This window comes from Parambassis ranga, chromosome 9, assembly GCF_900634625.1.
Source record: "Parambassis ranga chromosome 9, fParRan2.1, whole genome shotgun sequence".
NCBI lineage: Eukaryota > Metazoa > Chordata > Actinopteri > Ambassidae > Parambassis > Parambassis ranga.
In genome coordinates this window covers 5,517,307-5,537,890 of record NC_041030.1, presented here as the reverse complement: position 1 = coordinate 5,537,890, position 20,584 = coordinate 5,517,307, and the positions used below count along the sequence as shown (strand labels likewise).

Sequence of the window (20,584 nt, the reverse complement as noted above, 5' to 3'; positions counted from 1 at the left end):
GCTCCTCTGCCCCCACACAGTGGGATCAGGGGAGGAGGATGCTCGTGCTGCTTCACTTGCCATCATTAAGAGGAGAAGCACTGACCAAGTCAGCAGCCATCCTGGGTGGGAGTCACTCAGAGACACAAAGGAATTCACCATTATAGCTTCAAAGGGAGGAGGGAGGGTGCAGAGGTGAGCGGGGTGAGCTGAGCAAAGTGGGAAAATAAGATGTGTGAAAAAGGAGCAGGGATGTAGGGAGGGTTCAACAGTTCATCTTATCTCTCTTCTATTTTTTAAACAAGTTTATGTAGTTATTTCTGTCTTTAAGTTACAGAAATACACGATATGGTCCTTCCATTCCTGTCATGTAATATGTGTAATATGTTATTAGGAATGTAAACATCATGCTCAAGGAAATAATAGCCTTTTTGCCATAATACATACTGTACTATTTGTTGCTAACACTGTTTAAGACACATTTTATTCCCACAACCTCAGTTTAATTTTAGTGGCATTTCCCACTATGTACACAAACATACAATGCAACTATCAACTCAGCATGAAAGTATACATCTCACTTCACACATAGTTACATCTTGTTCATATAGACAGCACGATGAGGAGTTTTATTCCAAAGGGAGATTTCTGAAAACAGTGGCATTGAAATGTAAAACATTTAGATACATGCATTGACCCAATAACATCACCTACAAACTGAACTCTAATGGATATTCCATGAAGTCTAATGTTCTGGAATAGAACCCCTCAGGTACTGACCTACAGCGTGCTGTACATGGTACAGCTTTAGTAAAACCAACTCCAGTGTAAGATCACTACCAGTCCTCACATAGCTGGGATTATCTATCACAGCATTGTTCAGTGTAATACCTGCAATGATTTTAACAACATATACAGAGGTCATGCAGTTTGCATGAGGATGCTGGGGTTTAATAGATGCAGGAAAACAAGAAGGCACATCTCATCATACCTGTGCATTCCCGACATTTTAAAGGGGGCTTTTTAGGATATTTGACAAAACAGATGACATTTTAAAAAAAATGCATAGCTAAAACTTTGAGGAAGTATGGTTAACAACAACAAGAGTGTTTTGTGACAATACATAACTTGTTAGGCCAGTGTGTTTGACTCTAATTCATAAATAAAGCAAAACAACTTTGAGAATTGCTGACAGCAAATCAGATCCCAACACTTAGATCTCATCTGGATGTCAGAGTGACTGAGTGCTAAGTAGAACCCATGCTGCTCAGGCTACCAGTAGAAAGCTAGCTGTGACAGCATAAAGAACAATAGACCAGGGTCAGTTGTGCCAAATGCTGTGTGTGTTTGGTTCTGTGTAGAGTTGTATTAAGATGATGGATCTCCACTTCTAAAGACTGTGTCAGAAAACCCACATATACATGCATACATAGTTACACAGGCCAAGCGAAAACAAATCATGCAGCTCCATTGGTCCATTTCTTTAACCCCAAACACGTAGGCTGACCACATACTTTTGGTCACCTCCTGTATCTAATCTGTGTCAGCAATTCAGATAGTTGCATCTGAGTCATTGGTACCAACCCTACAGACAGCTCTGTGAACCAGATCAAAATGCTGCTAGGCTACCCCTTTAAAATGACATTTAATAATACTACATTCAGTATTGACCAGTGTCGAGCCTCTGACAGAATCTATATCAGATCAGCACCATACATGAACTGTTAAGCATCCTGGTTTAGTGGTTCTGTAAAGTTAGCAGCACTGGTGAGTGGAAGGCAAGTTGGACTTCCTGGAGTACAGATATGAGTAGAGTGGCATCAGATCATGAAAAAGAGCTAACCCTAAGTTTTTTTCTCAGGTCCTAAATCTTTATGTTACCCTTATGGTCAGAGGTAGTCTCATCAGTGTTTGTGAAACATTGGGCCTTATTCAACCCCTTCTACAGTATTTCTCTATGCGTGAAATATTTTAACCATCCATGACTTGCTCGCAATCAAATTAATGCAGCATTGCAATGTTGATGCTGTCGTCTCAGCACTATGCCATTCTGCCATGAACCACGGTGAAAAATCCTATAATGAACAGATAGGTGAGGGAGTTAGGAGGTGGTTAGCCTAGCCTAGCACGAGTTAAAACAGAGGGAGATGCTGGTTTATTTTTTATTCCTACTTTTATGGATTAGGCTGTGTGATTAATGGTAGTTGTATTTTTTCACACCTCCTACTCCTTTTCCATCAACCTTTATGCTAAGCTAGGCTAGCCTATGTTACACAAATTCCTTAAAAGAATAATAATAATCTTCCTTCCTGTGACTGCAAATACTGATGTGACCACCTCAGACCACAGCAACACGACTTCTATAATTAAATACCGTTTGTTCCCTTCAAAAATTTTACAAAAACAGAAAATACAGTGACTTCAACTTGCAGCACATTATACACAACACAATTAAAAGATAAAACACTCATAATTACACAGTAATGGGCAGAGTCTATTAAGTCATACAGTTCATGTTGACAGTATAATACTGCAGTCATGTCTGTCCACACATTCAGTTTGAGAGTCCTGGAGTCTTTTTTTTTTATTTACACCAAAGGAGCGGCTGGGGGAACCTGCAGACATGTGACAAACAAGAGGAAAACTGCCCTCAACTTTAGAATACTCCTCAGTAGTACTCACATGCAGAGGATTCATTATTTATTTATCCTCCATCTTTATAGTGACAGAAGGCAAAGCAGGACAACACAGCCAAGCATCTTGTCTTCTCCGCTATTACTATATATATATATATATATATATACATCCTTTGGATGTAAATCTGCGAGGCGGGGCTGCAGGCCTCAGATCAGCCTCTCCTCTGGGGGCACTTTGAGGACGCTGCCCATTTCCAGCCTGGCACCAGCCACCTCCTGCGAGCTAGGGCTATACGTGCCCTCTGACTGACGCTTCTTTCTTGCTGTCATGACGAGGAAAAACACCACCAGGATGGCCAGTAACACACAAAGGGTTGTCAAAGGGATGGCCACTGCCAGCCAGGGAACACGTTCCTTATACTCCTCTTTCTGCAACAGACCAGCACAGTTGTAGAAAATTCATGAAAGATTCTAGACTAGTGTATACTCTTCTACAGCAGAACCCAAAAACCTGTTGATCTGTGTGTCACTTACATTGCTCTCACACTGCGTGCCGCTGAAGCCTGGCACACACACACACTGGAAGTGGTTAAGTCTGTCCAGACAGGTGGCGCCATTGAGACAGGGGCCGGAATCACACTCGTCTATTTCTGTCTCGCACCTGAAACACATCAGCAGGGTTTTAGCACAACACTGACTGACAGAGCAGCAGCTCACACACTCCTGACCTTTACACTTGGACATGGTTCAGCAACACTTTCTCTGTGATCAGCAGCAGGTGTGTGGGCGGAAATGTGCAGTGTGCTGCTCTCACCTGGAACCAGTGTATCCAGGTTTGCAGGTGCAGTTGCCTCCGGTGTCACCTCCTATGCAAACCCCTCCGTTGAGACACTCTCTGGTTGCATCGCACGCCACTGGAGGAAACCGCCACCTATTGGACATAAACAGAAAATATATGACTAACATGTAGCAAATAATATCTTCTGATGTCTACTATATTGTGCATTCAGTATCTAAACGCCTGCTTTTCTGCCGAAAATAAATAGTATGTGTCAGCATGGACTTTGGACTAGCGTTAAGTAGCATAGTCGCTAGCAGTGGCACGGCGCATGCAACTGTGTTTTGTTTTTTCACTACTTGTTCTAGGTGCTTTAGGTGGTCTCTGTAAGCTGATCTGTGCTACACATGTACATTTTTGATTTGTGTGCCTTTACACTGTTGGATGTTCGGATGTGTAGTTGGATGTCCTGGAAACCTCACACAAGGCTAGAACTATTAAACAAAGTATGTGTTTTCAGCTAAATTCATACCAGGACAGTCCACCCTAACCATGTGATACACAGGAAAGAAACAGGAGTGTGTGTACTCACTGGCAACGCTTGCCAATATATCCAGGAGGACATGAACATGTGTTGGTTTCTGCAGATTCCACGCACACTCCTCCGTTCACACAGCTAAACTCGAGGCAGTTATCCACCTCGTCCTTACAGTTTTTTCCTTCATATCCAGGCTCGCAGTTGCACTCGTAGTCTGCCATGAGGTCTTTGCATGTACCGTAGACACAGGGAGCTGAAGAGCACTCGTTTATCTCCGTCTCACACAGCTCCCCCTCCCATCCAGGGCTGCAGCTGCAGTTAAACTCATTAAACTGGTCCTGACACACGCCTTCGTTGAGACAGGGCTGGGAATCACAAATCGGTGCACCTTGGCATCCTATGATTGGTTCGTGCCCACCCAGTCTGTAGAACTGACTAACCTGAGGGGCACCTGGTACGTTTATGAGTGGCAGGTAGACACCACCCACTCTTATCTCCCCTAAACAGCCAGTGTATTTTTCTGCCAACCAGATTTTGGTGTCATTGAGGAAGTTAAGATCACCGCTAATTCCAAAGCTGCCACCAGCTCTCTGCCCGTCTATAGTGAGGCGCCAGCGGGAAGCTGGCTGTGAGGGGTCAACCATGGTGAGCTGGATGTTATGCCACCCTCCATCAGAAATAGTCCTGTCACTTGTGAAGGCCAGCAGCTGTCCACTCGCCCCACTGTCCAGTTTGACCAACAGACTGGAGTTAAGCAGGCCCAGGCAGAAGACCTCCGTCATGCTTTCAGCCCTCAGCAAGATCCCGTTCTCATCCCGTGTCCGCAAGTGCAAACCGATGCTGGTTACAGGGCTCAGCAGGGAGCTGTTTGCAACATACTGGAGAGAGTTATCCTGAAAAATGGCTTCAGTTAAACCTGTGGAAGAAGAGCATGATGTGAGTCTTTATTTTGGCTCGATGTGGGCTCATTTGTTAAATCTGTACGTCCTGACCAGATGTTGTTCAAAGACATTCCGTTTGGCAGCACTCTGCCAGTGCATCGATCACTATCAGCAGAATATTCACAGCACATTTGGAGTAGGATTTTCTGCCATCTACCTAACAGTGTTATTTGCTACAATAGATAAGTTTGAGTTTGTTGTAATGCTTTCTACAAGAGTTATATATATACACAATTAACAGGTGCTACACTAGTTTTACATTTGAATTCTCCTTGTGGAAAATGTGTGAAAAAATGTGAAAATTCTCTGATACCATCAGCGACTTTGCAACAAGGTCATACTGTCCAGCTCAGAATGAACCCTTCTCTAACAGCAGCTACACTGAATGCAAAACGTATGCATAACATCTGAGGAATGGATGTGCTACAGAATGTTTTAACTGGCTATACACAGCATAGGGTGGTATAACACAGAAAGAAGTTGTCCTTTCCTTTTTGGATTGTATTGTCTTTAGTTTAAGTTCTGAAATACAGAATGCAGTAGACAATGTACGATGATTAAAGACTGTAAGATTCTTCGGTAATACTTGCATGCAATTGGCAAAATTACAAACCCTTGTCATTAAAACACATTTAACAGTTTTTTTTCTGCAGATTGCAACATTAATTTTGTGTACATGCAAATAATAATGAAGAAGTTAACTACATATCCCAAGGTGTAATTCAGCAGGACATGTCCAGCCAGTGGACTATAACTCTTGTTGTGTAAACTAAAACACATACTGCAATTTTAATCAAGGTCGCAAGAAGTCAGAAGCTGTGGGGCCTGTTGGTATCTCTCAAGAAAGTTCTTGAGTATTGTAGTATTCAGACCAGTCTACCATTCAAATATAAAAGCCTAAACATAAATTCTTAGAAGGAATAAGTAAACAGTCTTTGCTCTCAGCTCCTCCTGAGGTCATGGAGTTCTTTCCCTCACTGCTTTCCTTGAGCTCAGCGAGTCTAAGTTTGGCAGGTTGTCCTGTCCATGCCTTTAATAACCATAGCAGAAATACTTGGGTTGTCCTAACCAGCAGTCATAAATCATGTTAGGGGATTTACTCACACTCATAACCATCCTCCAGATCCATGCAGCGCACTCCGTCAAAACAGGGCTTGTCAACGCACCACAAGCGTGTCTCACACAGCCGGCCCGAGTAGTTAATGGAGCAGTCACACCTGAAGTCATTCCAGGTGACCTGACACTGTCCACCATTGAAACAGGGATCATCCTGCACACAAACAAACACAGATGGATGGTTTGGATGATCACTTGTAAAATCTCTCACCTGATGTGCCCACAGAGGTAAAAGCTGCAGAGAGGATTGACCGCTAAGGTACAGATCAAAGGGACTCCCAACAAGATCAATGTTAATAGGGTTGAGGCAATGTAGCCGAGCCAACAGGCAGTACTTCAATTAGCATGGGTTTAATGTTAGAGCTGTACACAAAACATATCAGTGTTTACCTTGCCTTAAAAGTGTATATTTTATATTTACAGCATTACCAATGCATAATTTTTAATTATATAATCCTGTAGTGGCCGCAGAGAGGACTGTTCGTACCAGACTCAACTACAGTGTCTCTTTCCATTAATCATCCACAAGAAAAACCACAGACCACAAGTTATCCCATTCTCAAAATGGTCTTTGGATTATTATGAGTAAACCTGTCATAATTTTCGGAAAACAGACACAGTTCAGCAACATATCAATATATACAGATCAATAATAATACTGTAAGTATAGTACTGCAGACCATCTGATTGAGTACTGTCCTTTTAGGTTTGTTGGGATTCAAAACAATTCTGACCCCCAAGTAGTCTACCCTTTTCTACATTGCACAGAAACACGACAGACATGTTGCTCAGGCAACTGTTACCTTGCATGTGTTGTCACTTTGGCATCCTTGCAGCACGTTCTCCTCTGTGCTTGCCTGGTAGACCTCCAACCCCTCTGGATGATCCTTAGCGGTCAGATGTCTGTGGTCCAGGCGAATGTCCTGAAGGCAGCCCTTGAAGTTTCCACCCCAGGCATTTATATTCTTGCCTTCAGGGAGACCACCAACATACACCACGTCCCCTGCATCTACACTCACATTCCCTAAGGCACGATGATCCCCCGCTTTGGGAAAGACCACATGGCCGTAGATGACCTTCACAGTCACTAAATGATCGTCCCCGTCCGTGACCATCTTGGCCTCTGACAGCAGTGTGGTGTGAGGACTGTAGATGGCAACAGTACCTTCCTTCAGATAGATGGTCAGGTAGGCCTTTCCTTCTCGACGGAACTGTAGAAGCAGGCCATTGTGTTTGAGGGAGCGCATTAAAAAGGACACTGTGAAGTTCTCTCCATGGGTTTCTGAGATGTTGAAGGTGGAGAAGCTGCTGGTGTTCTCATGACCAAAAGTCCAGGATGGGTACTCTAAAGTAGGGATGGGAAGCACAAAGTTGTCACTGTTTAAACCTAACTATGTTTCAGCAATTCTTTCTACAAAACATACAAACAAACCAAATAAAAATGTACACAGCCAGTCAACTGCTGAGACACAACATAACACTGCTATACTAAGATATGCTAGTTTAGCAGTTTAAGTTTATGATGTTAACTTTTCTTGATTAAACTCGTCATTATGATCTAGCACACCAAGCCCAAGTTGCATTTTACATGCTGTTCATTGCTATTTAATTATCATAGCTTGACCAAATATAAAGTTATTGTGTTTTAGATTTAGAGCTACACATTAAAACACTCTCTTGGTCAGCATTTTTAGCACTATAACTAATACCTTTACATAAACCTATTGTCATGGTCAGAACCCTTTGTTGATCTGGATGTGTCTGCTACCATGCCTCTTAGATTACACAGTTTTAGTGGCAACTGTCGTTTACAAGAACTGATCTGTTTTGTACAACTTTAGCAAGACTTTTCGGTCTGTGTTTTTGAGAGCTATAATAGTATCCCAAAGTGAGGGCAGAGTTCTGACTTTGATAAATCCAGCCCTATCCAGACAATGGGTTCAGTAAGTACAACATTTTGTCACTAAAAAAATAATAGCCAAATTTCATTACTGTTTTTTTGAATGCCTACCTTTAGTATAGCTAAAATAGTCTTAAGACAGAGATTTTATTCTTTCAGTTCATTATTACACATACCTTTTCCACAGTGTTCTCCATAGAAGGGCCGGTGACAGAGACAGCTAGCACGAACCCACATGTCCACACACTGTCCATGCTGCATGCATGGGTCATCTTGGCACCACTCTTTTTTAATACATCCTAGCTCCAAGCCCTTATTATCCTCTCTGGTGAGGTCCTGAGGCAGCAGCAGTTTATGGTCCACTTGAAGGTCCTCCATACAGCCAATAAATCCTTTCCCACTGGACAAGTGGGCCAAATAATCCTGTGGTGCCCCACCAATATACAGTTGCTGGAAGAAGCTGGGCTGGAGGAATATCAGATGGTTGTGGCCTTCATTCATCACCTGGCATCCTTCCTCACAGCCATTTCCTCTAACAGTCAGAACCAACCTCTCATCCATACTCACAGTGACCTGGTACCACTCTCCATCATTGACTGGCCTGTGGTAAATGGCCTGAAGAACCTTCCCTGACTTCATCCTGGCAAAAAGAAGGCCCTTGAGAAGCTCCAGGGACACAAAGCGCTCCATGGTGCCCCGGTAGAACAGCACCATGTCAGGTAGAGTTGTCCTGAATCGAAGCTGCATGTGGAGCCCGTGATTGTGATCATTGGTCACTCGTTTTGTCCTGTTCTTGAAAACAGGCAGCAACATGTAGACGTAGCCTTCTGAGTTGAAGGAGAAAGTGGTGGAGGTGATACAGCGTTCACCGGTCCAGCCAGATGGACAGAGACAGGTGTAGCTGTGCTCGTCGGCGTCAGTCAGGACAGGGAAACAGTCTGCTCCGTGCTGACACTCGTGCTGCTGGCAGCCAACCAGCCTGACGTCACAGTCTCGTCCACCCCAGGGCTCCAGGCCAGGCTCGGGCATGGGGCAGTGACACCTATAGGAGTTGGCAGCGTCCTCGCACGTGGCGCCGTTCTTGCAGGGATTGCTGTCACACTCGTTGATGTCCACCTCACAGTGCACACCTGGGTGAGGACACTGAAGTTTAGTGCAACAACAAACTTTTCTTTGGTGTTTAAACTCTGGATCCATGTGGAAAACCAAGAATTATTATTTTTAGCCCAATAATTTGACTGTAATGAGAACCTGGCAAGTGTAATTTCAATTTGTAAAATAACACATTAGATCCAGGGTACGATGGAATGGATAAACATGCACACATACAGATGAACATTGAGGTTTGATTGCAGAAAGGAATACATTTTACAGAGCAATCTCGAAAAAACAAGGAAATGACTCAAGGAAATAGCTTTTGAACAATTAGATGTCTACAGGATTTGCAGCCTTCATAAATATAATTAAACCAGATGATTGTCGCACTGATTGCATCAACTGGACGGTGAAATATGGCAAATTTGTACCACACAGTCTATTCTGTAATTACAGCCTGTCTCCCTGGCCTCATCAAACCGCATTCACCATTAAGCCCTGGCAGCAGCAGTCAACTTGCATTAACAAAGTCCTTTAAAATACTCTACACCCAAGGAACCCTAAAGCTGTTCGTTGTCTTTGTGCCAAGACTCCGCCCTCATACACAATCATGTAACTTTCCTCGATGGTTAAAAAAATAGTGCTGTACCACACAGTACCTGTCAGCCGCCAAGGCCCACAGCAGCAGCTCAGCAGCAGCAGCAGCAGCAGCATCAACCTTCTCCCCCCCATGATCCACTGAGGCAAGTGCCAACAAACTCCTCACACTGCTGGATGGCAGAAGTGACACAAGCAGGTCCTCTCTACCTCCCTCTCTCTACCTTACAAAGAAGAAGTGCCTCCACTCCTCCACTCTGTACCAGGCAGACAGGCAGAGTGATTACAAGCCAGCCCTGCCCACCTTTTCTTTTCCTCCCTCTTTCTCCCTCCTCCATCCCTTCCTTCCTCCCTCCTCCCTCCCACCCCCTTGCTTCTCTCATGTCTGCAGCTCAGCCCTATAGCAGAGCAGTAAGCCTCCAGCTTCCAGCTGGCTCCTGTCAGTGTTTGACAAGAGGAATGCAGTACTGCAGTCCCCTCCCTGCTCCATGTGCTTGTTTGTGGATGCCCACTAGTAGCAGGAGCTGCTGGAAAAAACCAGCAGGAGGTGCTGCAGGTTCAAGACTTCAGTTGGACAGGCTTGTGCAGGGCTGCACTGTTACATGAAGTTTTTACATGTTAATCATCAAGTTATTTATTGTTTCATTCATTCATTCATTCATTCTGATTATACGTCAGTATAGTATAGTCAGTTTTATGTGGTTTCATATGCTTCTATCTTCTATCTTTAGCTGGGAAGTGAGGTGTGTGGGACCATAAATTAAAAATTACCTCACAATTAAGTCAAACTGTTGCATCTTTTTTCAAACATATTAAAGTAGTTCTTGTTGATTAGCTCTAATTTTATATAGGGATATTTTTTAATCATTCATGCACAATTCATCCACTGCTGTTCACATTGGTATCCATCACTCAGGGGAGCATCTAGCTGATCCTAAAGCCATCCTACAGCAACACTATGAGACCTAACATCCTGCCAGAGAACACACATATCACAAGGTGTTGATAGTAGCATTCTTAAACAATCTAATGCCCTCCTGTGGTCATGTGACTGTAGTGCATGTGAGGTGACAACCTCTAGACCTGTCAGTATATCAATCATAGCACAAAGGGGACACAATAGGGGTTCAGCTTAACTGGATTATTAGCAGGTTAAGTCCACAACCTCCTCATGGACACATGCCATACAAGGCTGGTATAGAATTTTCCTTCTGTTGCGTGCAGATCAACTGGAAAAGACCCCTCCTTGTTTTGTTCAAACTGTATTGTTTTTTTTTTTTACTGGGCTTTAATTAGGCTGCTAAGCAGCTTTGCTGTAATCTTCCCTCCCCCTAAAATTTCTTAGGAGACCCCCGTTTAATGCTCAAGATGGAAGCCTGACATATGGCACCTGTTATTGGCTTTGTTGTTTTCTGCTATGCTCCTCCATACCATATGCCCTCTTATCCCCTCCTGTCCTCTGCCCTGTTGTGGCCTCCACATCTGATAGTTATAATACTGTTAGCAAATTAGCTGCTCATTCTGCTGATTGGAGCTTTTGGCTGAATTCCCCACTTCTATGTCAAAGACTTTTGTGTTTCAAGGTCAGGTTTTGGTACAGTTCCTCATGGTTTGAGCGATGCAATGACAAATTCCCTTTAATGAGGAATTAATACCTTGGCTGGCCATGAACAATGATCATCGGCAGGAGGATTAACACTTTATTGTTTGGCCAAAGTGGCTCCGAAAACTGGCATAAAGGATGTCAACAATAAAATGTTTATCTCACTTCAGATCTTCATGGTCACATAAACAAGGATCTCCACAGTGTGAGACCAATGCAAACATAATGACAGGTAAAGGGAACATCCATATATTGCAAGTGTTCTTGCGCTGTAGTTGTTTTTTTTTGATGAAAAAAGACTGCAAAATAACCCATAAATGTGTTGAGTGTTCTCAATCTAAAACAAATCTTTTAACACCATTTTATTATGCCCTTGCATGGGGCAGACATGGGCAGAGGCATTATATCTTCCTGTTAACAATGAAGCAATAATTTGAGAATGCCTCAAGAGAATGAGAGAATACATTTGGCACGTTGAACGTTCACTTCATTTTAAATTTTGCTGGAACCTCACATTAAATGCACCTTCAGTGGTTTGCAGAAGCAAAGGGCGAAACTGTATCCTATTATGAAAGAAACAACCAGGATGGATTTTAATTTTCCTGGCTGCCATGGCGACATCCTGACTAGCACAATGTTTCATGTAGGGTACTATGTAAACACTAGTCGTTAATTTCAACTACTACAGCCATTTTTCTAATAAAAACTTCACACCACCTGTGATTTTAGTGACCCTCTCTGTTCCTGTTCTGCATATTTTGACTGCAAAACCAACAACTCGGAGGAAAAGGGCAGACTTGACTATCTCTGCATCACTCACTTTTCTCTGTTGCCCTTTAACAGTGTGAGAAAGCACTTGTCTGAATGTGTAAAGTTGAAGTTACGCTCAGCAGCTGCAGTGTCTCTTTAGGAAGAGGAGCTCAGAATTGATGCTTTGTTAGGAGATAAGATCAGCAGAGCAGATTAGAGCTTTCTGTACCTGTGAACCCGTCTGGGCAGACACATTGATAAGAGTTGACCAGATCCTGACAGCTTCCTCCATGCTGACACGGAGCAGACTCGCACTCATCCACGTTGACAGAGCAGTTGTCTCCTGCAAGTGGAACACGAGATTCAGATCCCTGACATGCAGGCATGTTCTGTAGTTTTTGCTGTGAATCTGGCTTACCTGAGAATCCTGGCAGGCAGCGGCAGATGAAGCCAGCTGCCCCTTGGTAGCTGAAATTGGCTGTGCTGAGTTCAGGAAGCGTTTTATAGTTCTGGACATCTGAGCGCTGGAAACACTCGCCACCATTTTCACAGGGCTTGAGCTCACACTCATCAATATCCACCTGGCAGTTCTCTCCCTCATAACCTACACACACACAAAGGTGCAAAACCACATGTTTAAAGCATAGTGTTGGGTTTTTCTGCATGTTTTATAATAATATTTGAATATTTGTGGGCCTAGTCTAATTGTAAGCTGTAAGAACACGCAGGCCCAGATAGATTTCTGATTTAAAAGCCAAAGCCAATGGAAAATTTCAGCTGATTTATACATCCATGTCATTTAAAAACTCTGATATCAGATTATTGAACTGCTTTGCTGGGTTTGATGTGTGTGTTCACTGCACATTTGGCTGTCATTATATTGATGAAGCAGGGCCTGGTGCTGTTGGTGTGTGTACTGTTCACCAGAAGTGTACCTGGCCAGCAGAGGCACTTGTACTGATTGATCCCCTCCAAACAGGTGGCTCCATGCTGGCAGGGGTCAGAGGCACATTCAGGAATATCCTCTTCACAGTGGTCACCCACAAAGCCGGTCCCCTCACAGTCACACTCATAGCTAAGAAAGACACAAAGACGCAAACATTAGCAAGTGTGTCAACAAGATATTTCATCCTGTGAAAAATGAATGAAAACATTTTCTCATATTTTCAGTGGATGAAAAAGAACAAAAATTAAGCCAACAATTAAATGATGCAAAGCAGTTTCACTTTTGCTGAGTGATATCAGGCAGACAACAACATACACCTGAACTTTTCTAGCATTATATCATTACACTACTTTCCCACACCAGACTAATTAGGGTGATATTCAGTATGAGTATAAGCAAAGTTACACTGCAGAGAGAGGGACCCTGATGACTGTACATTATAAGGGGTCCTAGTGTACTACTTTTTCCCCTCTCTCTCTCCCTCCCTCTCTCCACTCCTCTACACTGGCTGATTGCACACACCTACTCATAATCAGCCCATCAAGCAGAGCTCTTCCTCACCACTTCATTGTATCACATTCCACTGTGAAGCTGCAATAACAAGACTAATGCTAACTCCAACAATTTCATTTCTATTTTATTTATATAGTGTCAATCAAAAGTGTCTCAGAGCCTCTCTTTTAACTGGAAGAAACCTTAAACTGGACCAGGCTCATACGGCGGACTGTCCAGCTTTTTGTTCATCAGTGTGTCTGACACACAAATGGTAAACAGCTCTTGTTGGCTGCATAGAGTTATGACTTGCTAACCCGATATAGCTGATGAAATCAGCTTTGTCTTATCTTCCTAACAGTTGAAATGAACAATAGCTGAAGTTTATCTGCCTCCAACTTTATCTCCCTTCTTAGTTTAATACAACCATGCAGCATCGTTGGGGTGCAGGATCCATATGTGTATTTTCAAAGTGGTAAATTCATTAATGAGGCTCTTACAGCTGCTCTTACTACTGTGCTACTCTTCAGCTTTTTACTGAACCCTTTCTCACCAGTCGTGCCATATAAAAGATCACATCCTGTACCAGGTATTCAGAGCACCCCCCGCTGTCTAGTGACTCATCACTGTGTCTGACAGTAAGTGGATTAATTCTTATCCATGGTCATCTTTACTTGACATCCACACTGCTGGATGGCATGAAGTAGACACAGGTACACTATGATATACCATTAGATATAATAGGACCAAACCTCAGCACAGCTCTGTCTATTATTCATACTGCACACTAATTCTAACTATATGCTGCCCAGTGCAAGTTAGGAAAGTTTACTTTTGCACACCACACGTACTATCAAGTACGTAATGTGTAGATGGAAGTGTTCGCTGTGTGTATGTGTGACCTACCTGTTGACCCCATCTATGCACTTGCCCTCATTCAGGCAGGGCATGCTGGCACATTCATCAATGTTGACCTCGCAGTCTCGGCCCTGGAATCCGGCCATGCACTCACAAGAGTACATGGCGATGTGGTCTCGGCAGGTGGCACCGTTCTGACATGGAAGGACCTCACACTCATCGATCTCCACCTCACAGTTAATCCCTGCAGGGGACAGAGCGGCAGTGGCAGCGTGCCAAGGCACGAGATTGGTAACACGCCTAATTATCTTAGCACGCTGCACTGTAGCAAAGCAAAGCAACAACAGCTCTGCTGCCAGGAGCTCAGCAGCAGACAGACAACAGTAACACAGGCTAATACTACAGGTACTTAAATGGAGTAGCTTCTTTTCATGAAGAGACTGTCGTACATAGAGTACATCTGAAAACTAACAGATTTATAGTCATAGAATTTTGTCACAGACAAACCATCATGGCCCAATTCACTAAAAGCTGTGTCTGAAAATTATATCTAACTTTATATAGCTACTAAATAATATTATTGAAAATAAGTAAATCCTGCATTTTAAAATGAGACTCACTTTGATAAATTTCATAAATCACAACTTAGATTTATGTTGACCTTTAGAAATGAGACCAAGACTTTTTTCCTATACTCACTGCTTCACTTATAGAAGAATGGTCTGGGTCTGCAAGTGTCTCATACAATAATTAACAAACAATAATTTACTTAATAATTAAGCACAAAGTTGTAGCTGCACCTAAATAACAATCAAACCTATCACCATTCCTCCTTTGTTCTATCATTGACCTTGTGGTGGCCTTTTGGCACCTTAGGCTTCATACAGGTGATGCTGATTAACCATTATAACACAATAAAGATCACATAGTAGTAAATATAAAGAGACATACTGTCTGCTTCGGCTTCCATGCATAACCTTGTGTAATTATTCTATACACTGGCATTGGTGCTGAATGTATACACATAACACTTCATGTCAGGGCTTGATTGTCACAAAAGGTTTTTAAACCCAGGTTAAATCAATCCAATTACCATAATGTAATTGCAATACAATTAGCCCATGGCCTTTGTAGTACCAGATGGTCATGGACTCCTCATACTTGAGTTGTGAGCTATGAGTTCCTGGTCTAATGACATCAGTATTTACCTTTGAAAGCCCTGTTTTAAACCTGACCTACTTCACACAGCATTTTACCTTTAAAGCCTGGAGCGCACTCACACCTGTAGTGATCCACCTCATCCAGGCACGTGCCATTGTTTTGACAAGGTCGGGAGGCACACTCATTGATGTCCAAGTCACAGTGGTAGCCTTGAAATCCAGGCACACAGAAGCACTGGTAGGAACTGACCCCATCTTTGCAGATGGCTCCATTCTGGCAGGGCTCAGATTGGCACTCGTCGATGTTTTCCTCACAGTTCGTCCCTTCGTACCCAGCAGCACACAGGCACTGGTGCCCTAGGTCTTGTATGTCTATACAGGTACCACCGTTCTGGCACGTTTCTGTCAAACAGGAGGTGACATTATCTTGACAGTCCTCCCCTCCACGTCCAATGGGACAGTGGCAGGAAAAACCATTGACTCCATTGACACAGTAGGACTTGACTCCATGGCAGGGGTTACTCTCACATTCATCCACATCCTGGGTGCAGTTGAACCCTGTGTAGCCATCTGGGCAGTGGCAGGTGAACTCGTATGTACCAAGCTTGCTGGTGCAGTTGGTACAAGGCGCCGTGATGCAGGCATCGTACAGCTCATCACAGTTTTTACCCATGAACCACACGGGTCCTTTGGGGCACAGGCACACATAATCACCCATGTGTTCAAAACAGGTAGCGCCATTGTTGCAGGGGGATGATAAACACTTGTCTGCAGCTGCTGTACACAGGAAACCTGCGAAAGACGAAAAAGATTATCATTAAAAATGATCAATGCTGATGAAACGAGTGACCAATGAAAATCCACAGGACCAGTGACATCAGTCAAAACTCAAACCTCCCTCACATGCTGTCAATCAAGCACAGCCTGAATATAATAATATGATGATACACAACACAACTGTGAATAGCTAAGTGAAATGAACACCTGTTGTTTAACACTACACTTCAACCATAAGCCTTAGCTGCATTACCCTCGGGCTTATACGGTGGGCTACCTGACCTTTAGAGGTGCTTAGAAAACAATCTGGTGAAGAAGAGTTGGAAGCCCCTCTTTCCCCTGGATTTAAGGTTACAGCAGATGGTCTTAAAAGTAAACTTATTACATGCCTGAGCTAGCAGCTGTCGGTGTGTGTCAATGAAAGTTTCCCTCTCTACAGTGTGTACAGAGTAGCACTGACATTTTAGCCATTGAAAAAAAATGTGTATGCACAGAGGCAGTACTTCTCTTTAATGCATGTGTCTTTAGAAGGCACATTCTGACACCTCCCTCTCCTGTGACTTCTAACAAAGTGTTTGATTTTCACAACAGGCTCCCACACACTGAGAAATGCATGAAATAAAACAGCACACATCGTGCCCCAACAGCATCCCAGTAACAATGTGTGCTCATCTACCCTGTAACACCTACAGGCATCTTTTCTCCACCCTTCCACTTTAACGCCCTCAGTTCCCCTCGCATGTGTCTGCTATCACTTCCTTTATCTGCTCAAATGCTGATCCTTCCTCCTCACATCTCACCTCTCTTCCCCACCGTCTTCCTGCTCTCTATACCTGTGAGGTGCTGTTCTGCTGATACAGCTTTATTTATATCGCTTATTACTTGATTTATATTTTATAGCAGAAAATCCACTTTGTGAGTTTTTATTGTAGTTATTTAGGGAGATAAAAGTAGAGAATATTTAAAACTACAGTACAAGTAACTCAAAACCATATCTACATACCAGCTGATTACCTCTGACCTACTTTTTGCTGAGATTTGAGATCAACTATATAGTCATCCTCACCATTCAACAGGTTGTTGTATGGTAAAGTGAGTGTTTCCTTCTTATCTTAACTCATGCTGTGATATCTTTTCCACTGATTTCCTCTGTCTTGAATCATCTTGTTATAAATCCCTCACTCCCCCTCAGCCCCCTCACCGTTGGCTCCTCTCTTGGCCTGTAACCCTAAAGAGGAGGGACAGCTGGGGTCTCCTCACTCTTCAGCACTTCATCCAAACTAAATCAACCCCTCGCACATTCCAAGGAGATGATAAGAGCTCCTCCAACACACAGTGCATCACCCCCTCCAACCGCAGGTCCCTATCACACAGCACTTCATAGATTACAACCAGACAGGGTTGATCCCTGGCACTGACTGGTACCAGCACTTCAGCCCAACAATAACGCTGAGCAGAGCCGCTGGCTTTTAGCAGGTAGAAAGATGTCAGAATACAACTGCTGACGCTCTCCAGAGACCTTCAGAGAGAGAGAGCTGTAACACAGATATACTCCCTCTGATGGGAGGCAGGGAGTTGATTCACACATATAATGCTCTCATTTCATCCCTCTTTGAATAAAAAACCTGCAACTATTACATGCCTTTTAACAAGCTTTATCAAAGCTTAGCAAAAAGCCCAATAAAGAACAATTCAAACTTATGTGAAGTGGCAGAGAGAGCTCAATATATTGCTAATAAAGACAATGTGCTGCAAATGTAAACACTGCCAGTAGCTAATGAATATCAATGGCTGTCAATGACGAGTTTAGTCATTTTAGCCCCCATAATTTAAATAAATTGTCTTCATGTCCTTAATTAGCAGCTCAGTCATTTGATGTATTTATCTTTCAGGATTATGGGTAAGAATAGCCAGATGTAGAGAAACATCCTAAGAGTAGATGTCTCGTGAGACTGAGGTATGCAGATGTTAGTGGAAATTATGACAATAAAAAAATAAAAAAATCAAATACAGCATCGGTATTGAGAGGAGGTTAACAGAACACACATGGGATTATTGTTATTCACTTTGAATAATGAATAATGTTTTTAAAAGCAGGTGTAACAGTGGGGACAGACATTGGGAGGTTGTGTTTACCCTGAGTCACAGCAACAGCAACACAGAGTCAACAGAGAGTCATGCCGCAGGGCAGAGGAAGCAGTGAATCACAGAGAAAGGGAAGCCCCTGGCTAACGCACAAGTTGAGCTGAGAGGAATTTTATTCAATCACCACAAGAGACCGGCAGCTCCGCCTGGGAGCGGCTTTGTGCTCAGAAGGCTCCACAGCAGGTGGTTGCTTTGCTTTATACACAAAAAAATGCACAAATCCCCTCTGAGTCAGTCACAGTTACACACCGAGTCTGAGATGTACATCCCTTTGTCTCCTGTGTGAGCCGCTGCAAAGGGTACGTCACTTAAAACACAATGCTTCTGTCTCGTTTGGGGGCAAAATGTGTGCTTTGTTTATTCTGAGAAAGTTTTGAAGAATTTAAACATATGAGGCAATCGGTTAGTCTGCTGGCTCCCCTCAGCCTTTTTTCGTGCTTTAACTTATGAATACTTTCATTTTTGGACTTTCATGCCAACTTTATTACTCACATGAGGACAAATTCTCTTTGAATTAGTCACAGCTTTAGACTAACAACAGAAACTGTACTGACAAATGCACCTGTGTCCTCTGTGTGTATCATCTGGAGATGACAGCACTTAACAGGCCTGCTGTTGTTCTTAAGGTTTGATTTGTGAGTCTTTCCCTTGAATCTTTCTTTATTTACTGTGCTCTCTTTATTTACTGCACCCCCTCTCACATCGTCTTCATCCTCACCACCCAAACCCTTCCTCTCATGCTTTTCCTCAGCTGTCTTTATTCTTTTAAACTTAAGAGCAGCGTGCCAGGTCTCTTGCCTGCTCCTTAATACCCATCACCCCCTTCCATTCAAAGCTGAGACAACAAAAAAAAAGGCTGTGCAGCAGTGCAGCCGGACGCTCAGCTCGTTACCATGGTGAACTTTAACAATGCCAGCCCGCCAGCCAATCCCTGCCACCGCTGCGCCACCGTTCAAACGAGCTTCAGACGCCTTGCACAAATGAAGGTCGCGGGAAAAATGGGTCAACAGGGTTTCGTAAGGTCCGGGGGTAGACCATCTAAAAAACCCCTATGCACCTACACAACCAGCACACCCCAGGATGGCACATTCAGACAACATCTGAACATAGAAGTTCATAGAGGTTTCATGGCTGCATGAATTGGTGCCATTATTACAATACAATGTACAAACAAATGAGTATGCCTAACCTCCACTTGGACATTTGAACAGAACATTTTGAAATACAAGATAAAAATGTTTGTAATATTTTAGCATGTTTAGCATGCTGATCTTTTGAGTACTAAACGTGTTATTTCAGCCATGTGGTGCAATAGTAAACACACATATCATTACATGGTAACGCATGTGTACATGTAAACAATCATGGACACACACAAAGGGCAAAGTTTGGAACTTCACTTATGAATGAAACTTCATAACTGTACTGTAAAAGTTCCTGCTTTGCTCTAAGGCCTAACAGAGTCTGTACATATTACATGATACACAACTTACCAAATTTGAACATCATCATAGTGATCAGCACCGTCCTCTGATATCTGGACCAAACTCGTCCAAACTCCATGGTAAAGCAGGCTGATGAGCTCAGTGCAGAACGATGCTGTCAGTCCACAGGTTCTCCATCCAGCGCTCTGCGGCGCTCCATCCACGCTTCTCCAACTTAGCTACTGAGAGCGAGCATCAGCACCTCCATGCCGGACCACTGGGACTCTGAGTATGAGTGTGTGTTTTGGAGTTTGTGTGTGTGTGTGAGAGAGAGACTCTCTCAGGGGACCAGGCTGGGATGGAGTAAAGCAGAGAGTAATCACCCCAGCAGAGAGTGAGGGGAGGAAAACATGGGATGGAGTCATGGATTGGAATCACATGTTCAATGAACTGCACTTACTCTTCACCCTGCTGTTATATTTTATCAGGATATTTTCTTAGTGCACTTACTCCAATCATAACAATATTGTTTTCACATTGAGACGGGGACATTTTAAGGATAACTAAAAAAAATGAATTAATAGATGCCCTAAAATTCTTTTAAAAGTCTAAAAAGAACAGCCTCTCACAGAGACAGCACTTTTGTATTAGTAAAATGTGTTGTGTTCTTTGGGTTTGTACTTTTTTATAAACATTTTGTATTTTGCTGTGCAATGAACTGTGTTCCCTCCGTTTTATTTGTGCCATTCAGCCCAAAATTTGCATGTCTTTGGAACATTTCTGATTGTCTGCTTTCAGAAAGCAGTACAACTTTCTGAGGTCAGAAACATCTGCCTCTGTTTAGTTACG

General features: G+C 43.1%; 1 protein-coding gene across 1 annotated transcript; it reads right to left on the bottom strand.

The window, feature by feature from the left end:
• Positions 1–681: 681 nt before the first annotated feature.
• Positions 682–19,874, bottom strand: LOC114440767 (protein crumbs homolog 1-like). The gene is made up of 13 exons (XM_028413249.1): positions 19,805–19,874; positions 15,486–16,181; positions 14,278–14,473; positions 12,869–13,008; positions 12,352–12,537; positions 12,163–12,276; positions 8,065–9,018; positions 6,792–7,333; positions 5,977–6,142; positions 3,986–4,847; positions 3,430–3,546; positions 3,150–3,276; positions 682–3,044 (listed from the first exon to the last, which is right to left on the bottom strand). Exons 1-13 carry the CDS (start codon positions 19,872–19,874, stop codon positions 2,823–2,825), a joined length of 4,392 nt encoding a protein of 1,463 aa, XP_028269050.1. The 3' UTR covers positions 682–2,822.
• Between the last annotated feature and the right edge of the window lie 710 nt (positions 19,875–20,584).

Excerpts from the sequence above, each read along its gene's own strand:
- LOC114440767 (XM_028413249.1), bottom strand. The coding sequence starts at position 19,874 with ATGGAGTTTGGACGAGTTTGGTCCAGATATCAGAGGACGGTGCTGATC. Across the intron at positions 14,474-15,485 it reads GTGCGCTCCAGGCTTTAAAG|GGATTAACTGTGAGGTGGAG; the intron begins GTAAAATGCTGT and ends TGTCCCCTGCAG. Across the intron at positions 7,334-8,064 it reads TGGAGAACACTGTGGAAAAG|AGTACCCATCCTGGACTTTT; the intron begins GTATGTGTAATA and ends TCCCTACTTTAG.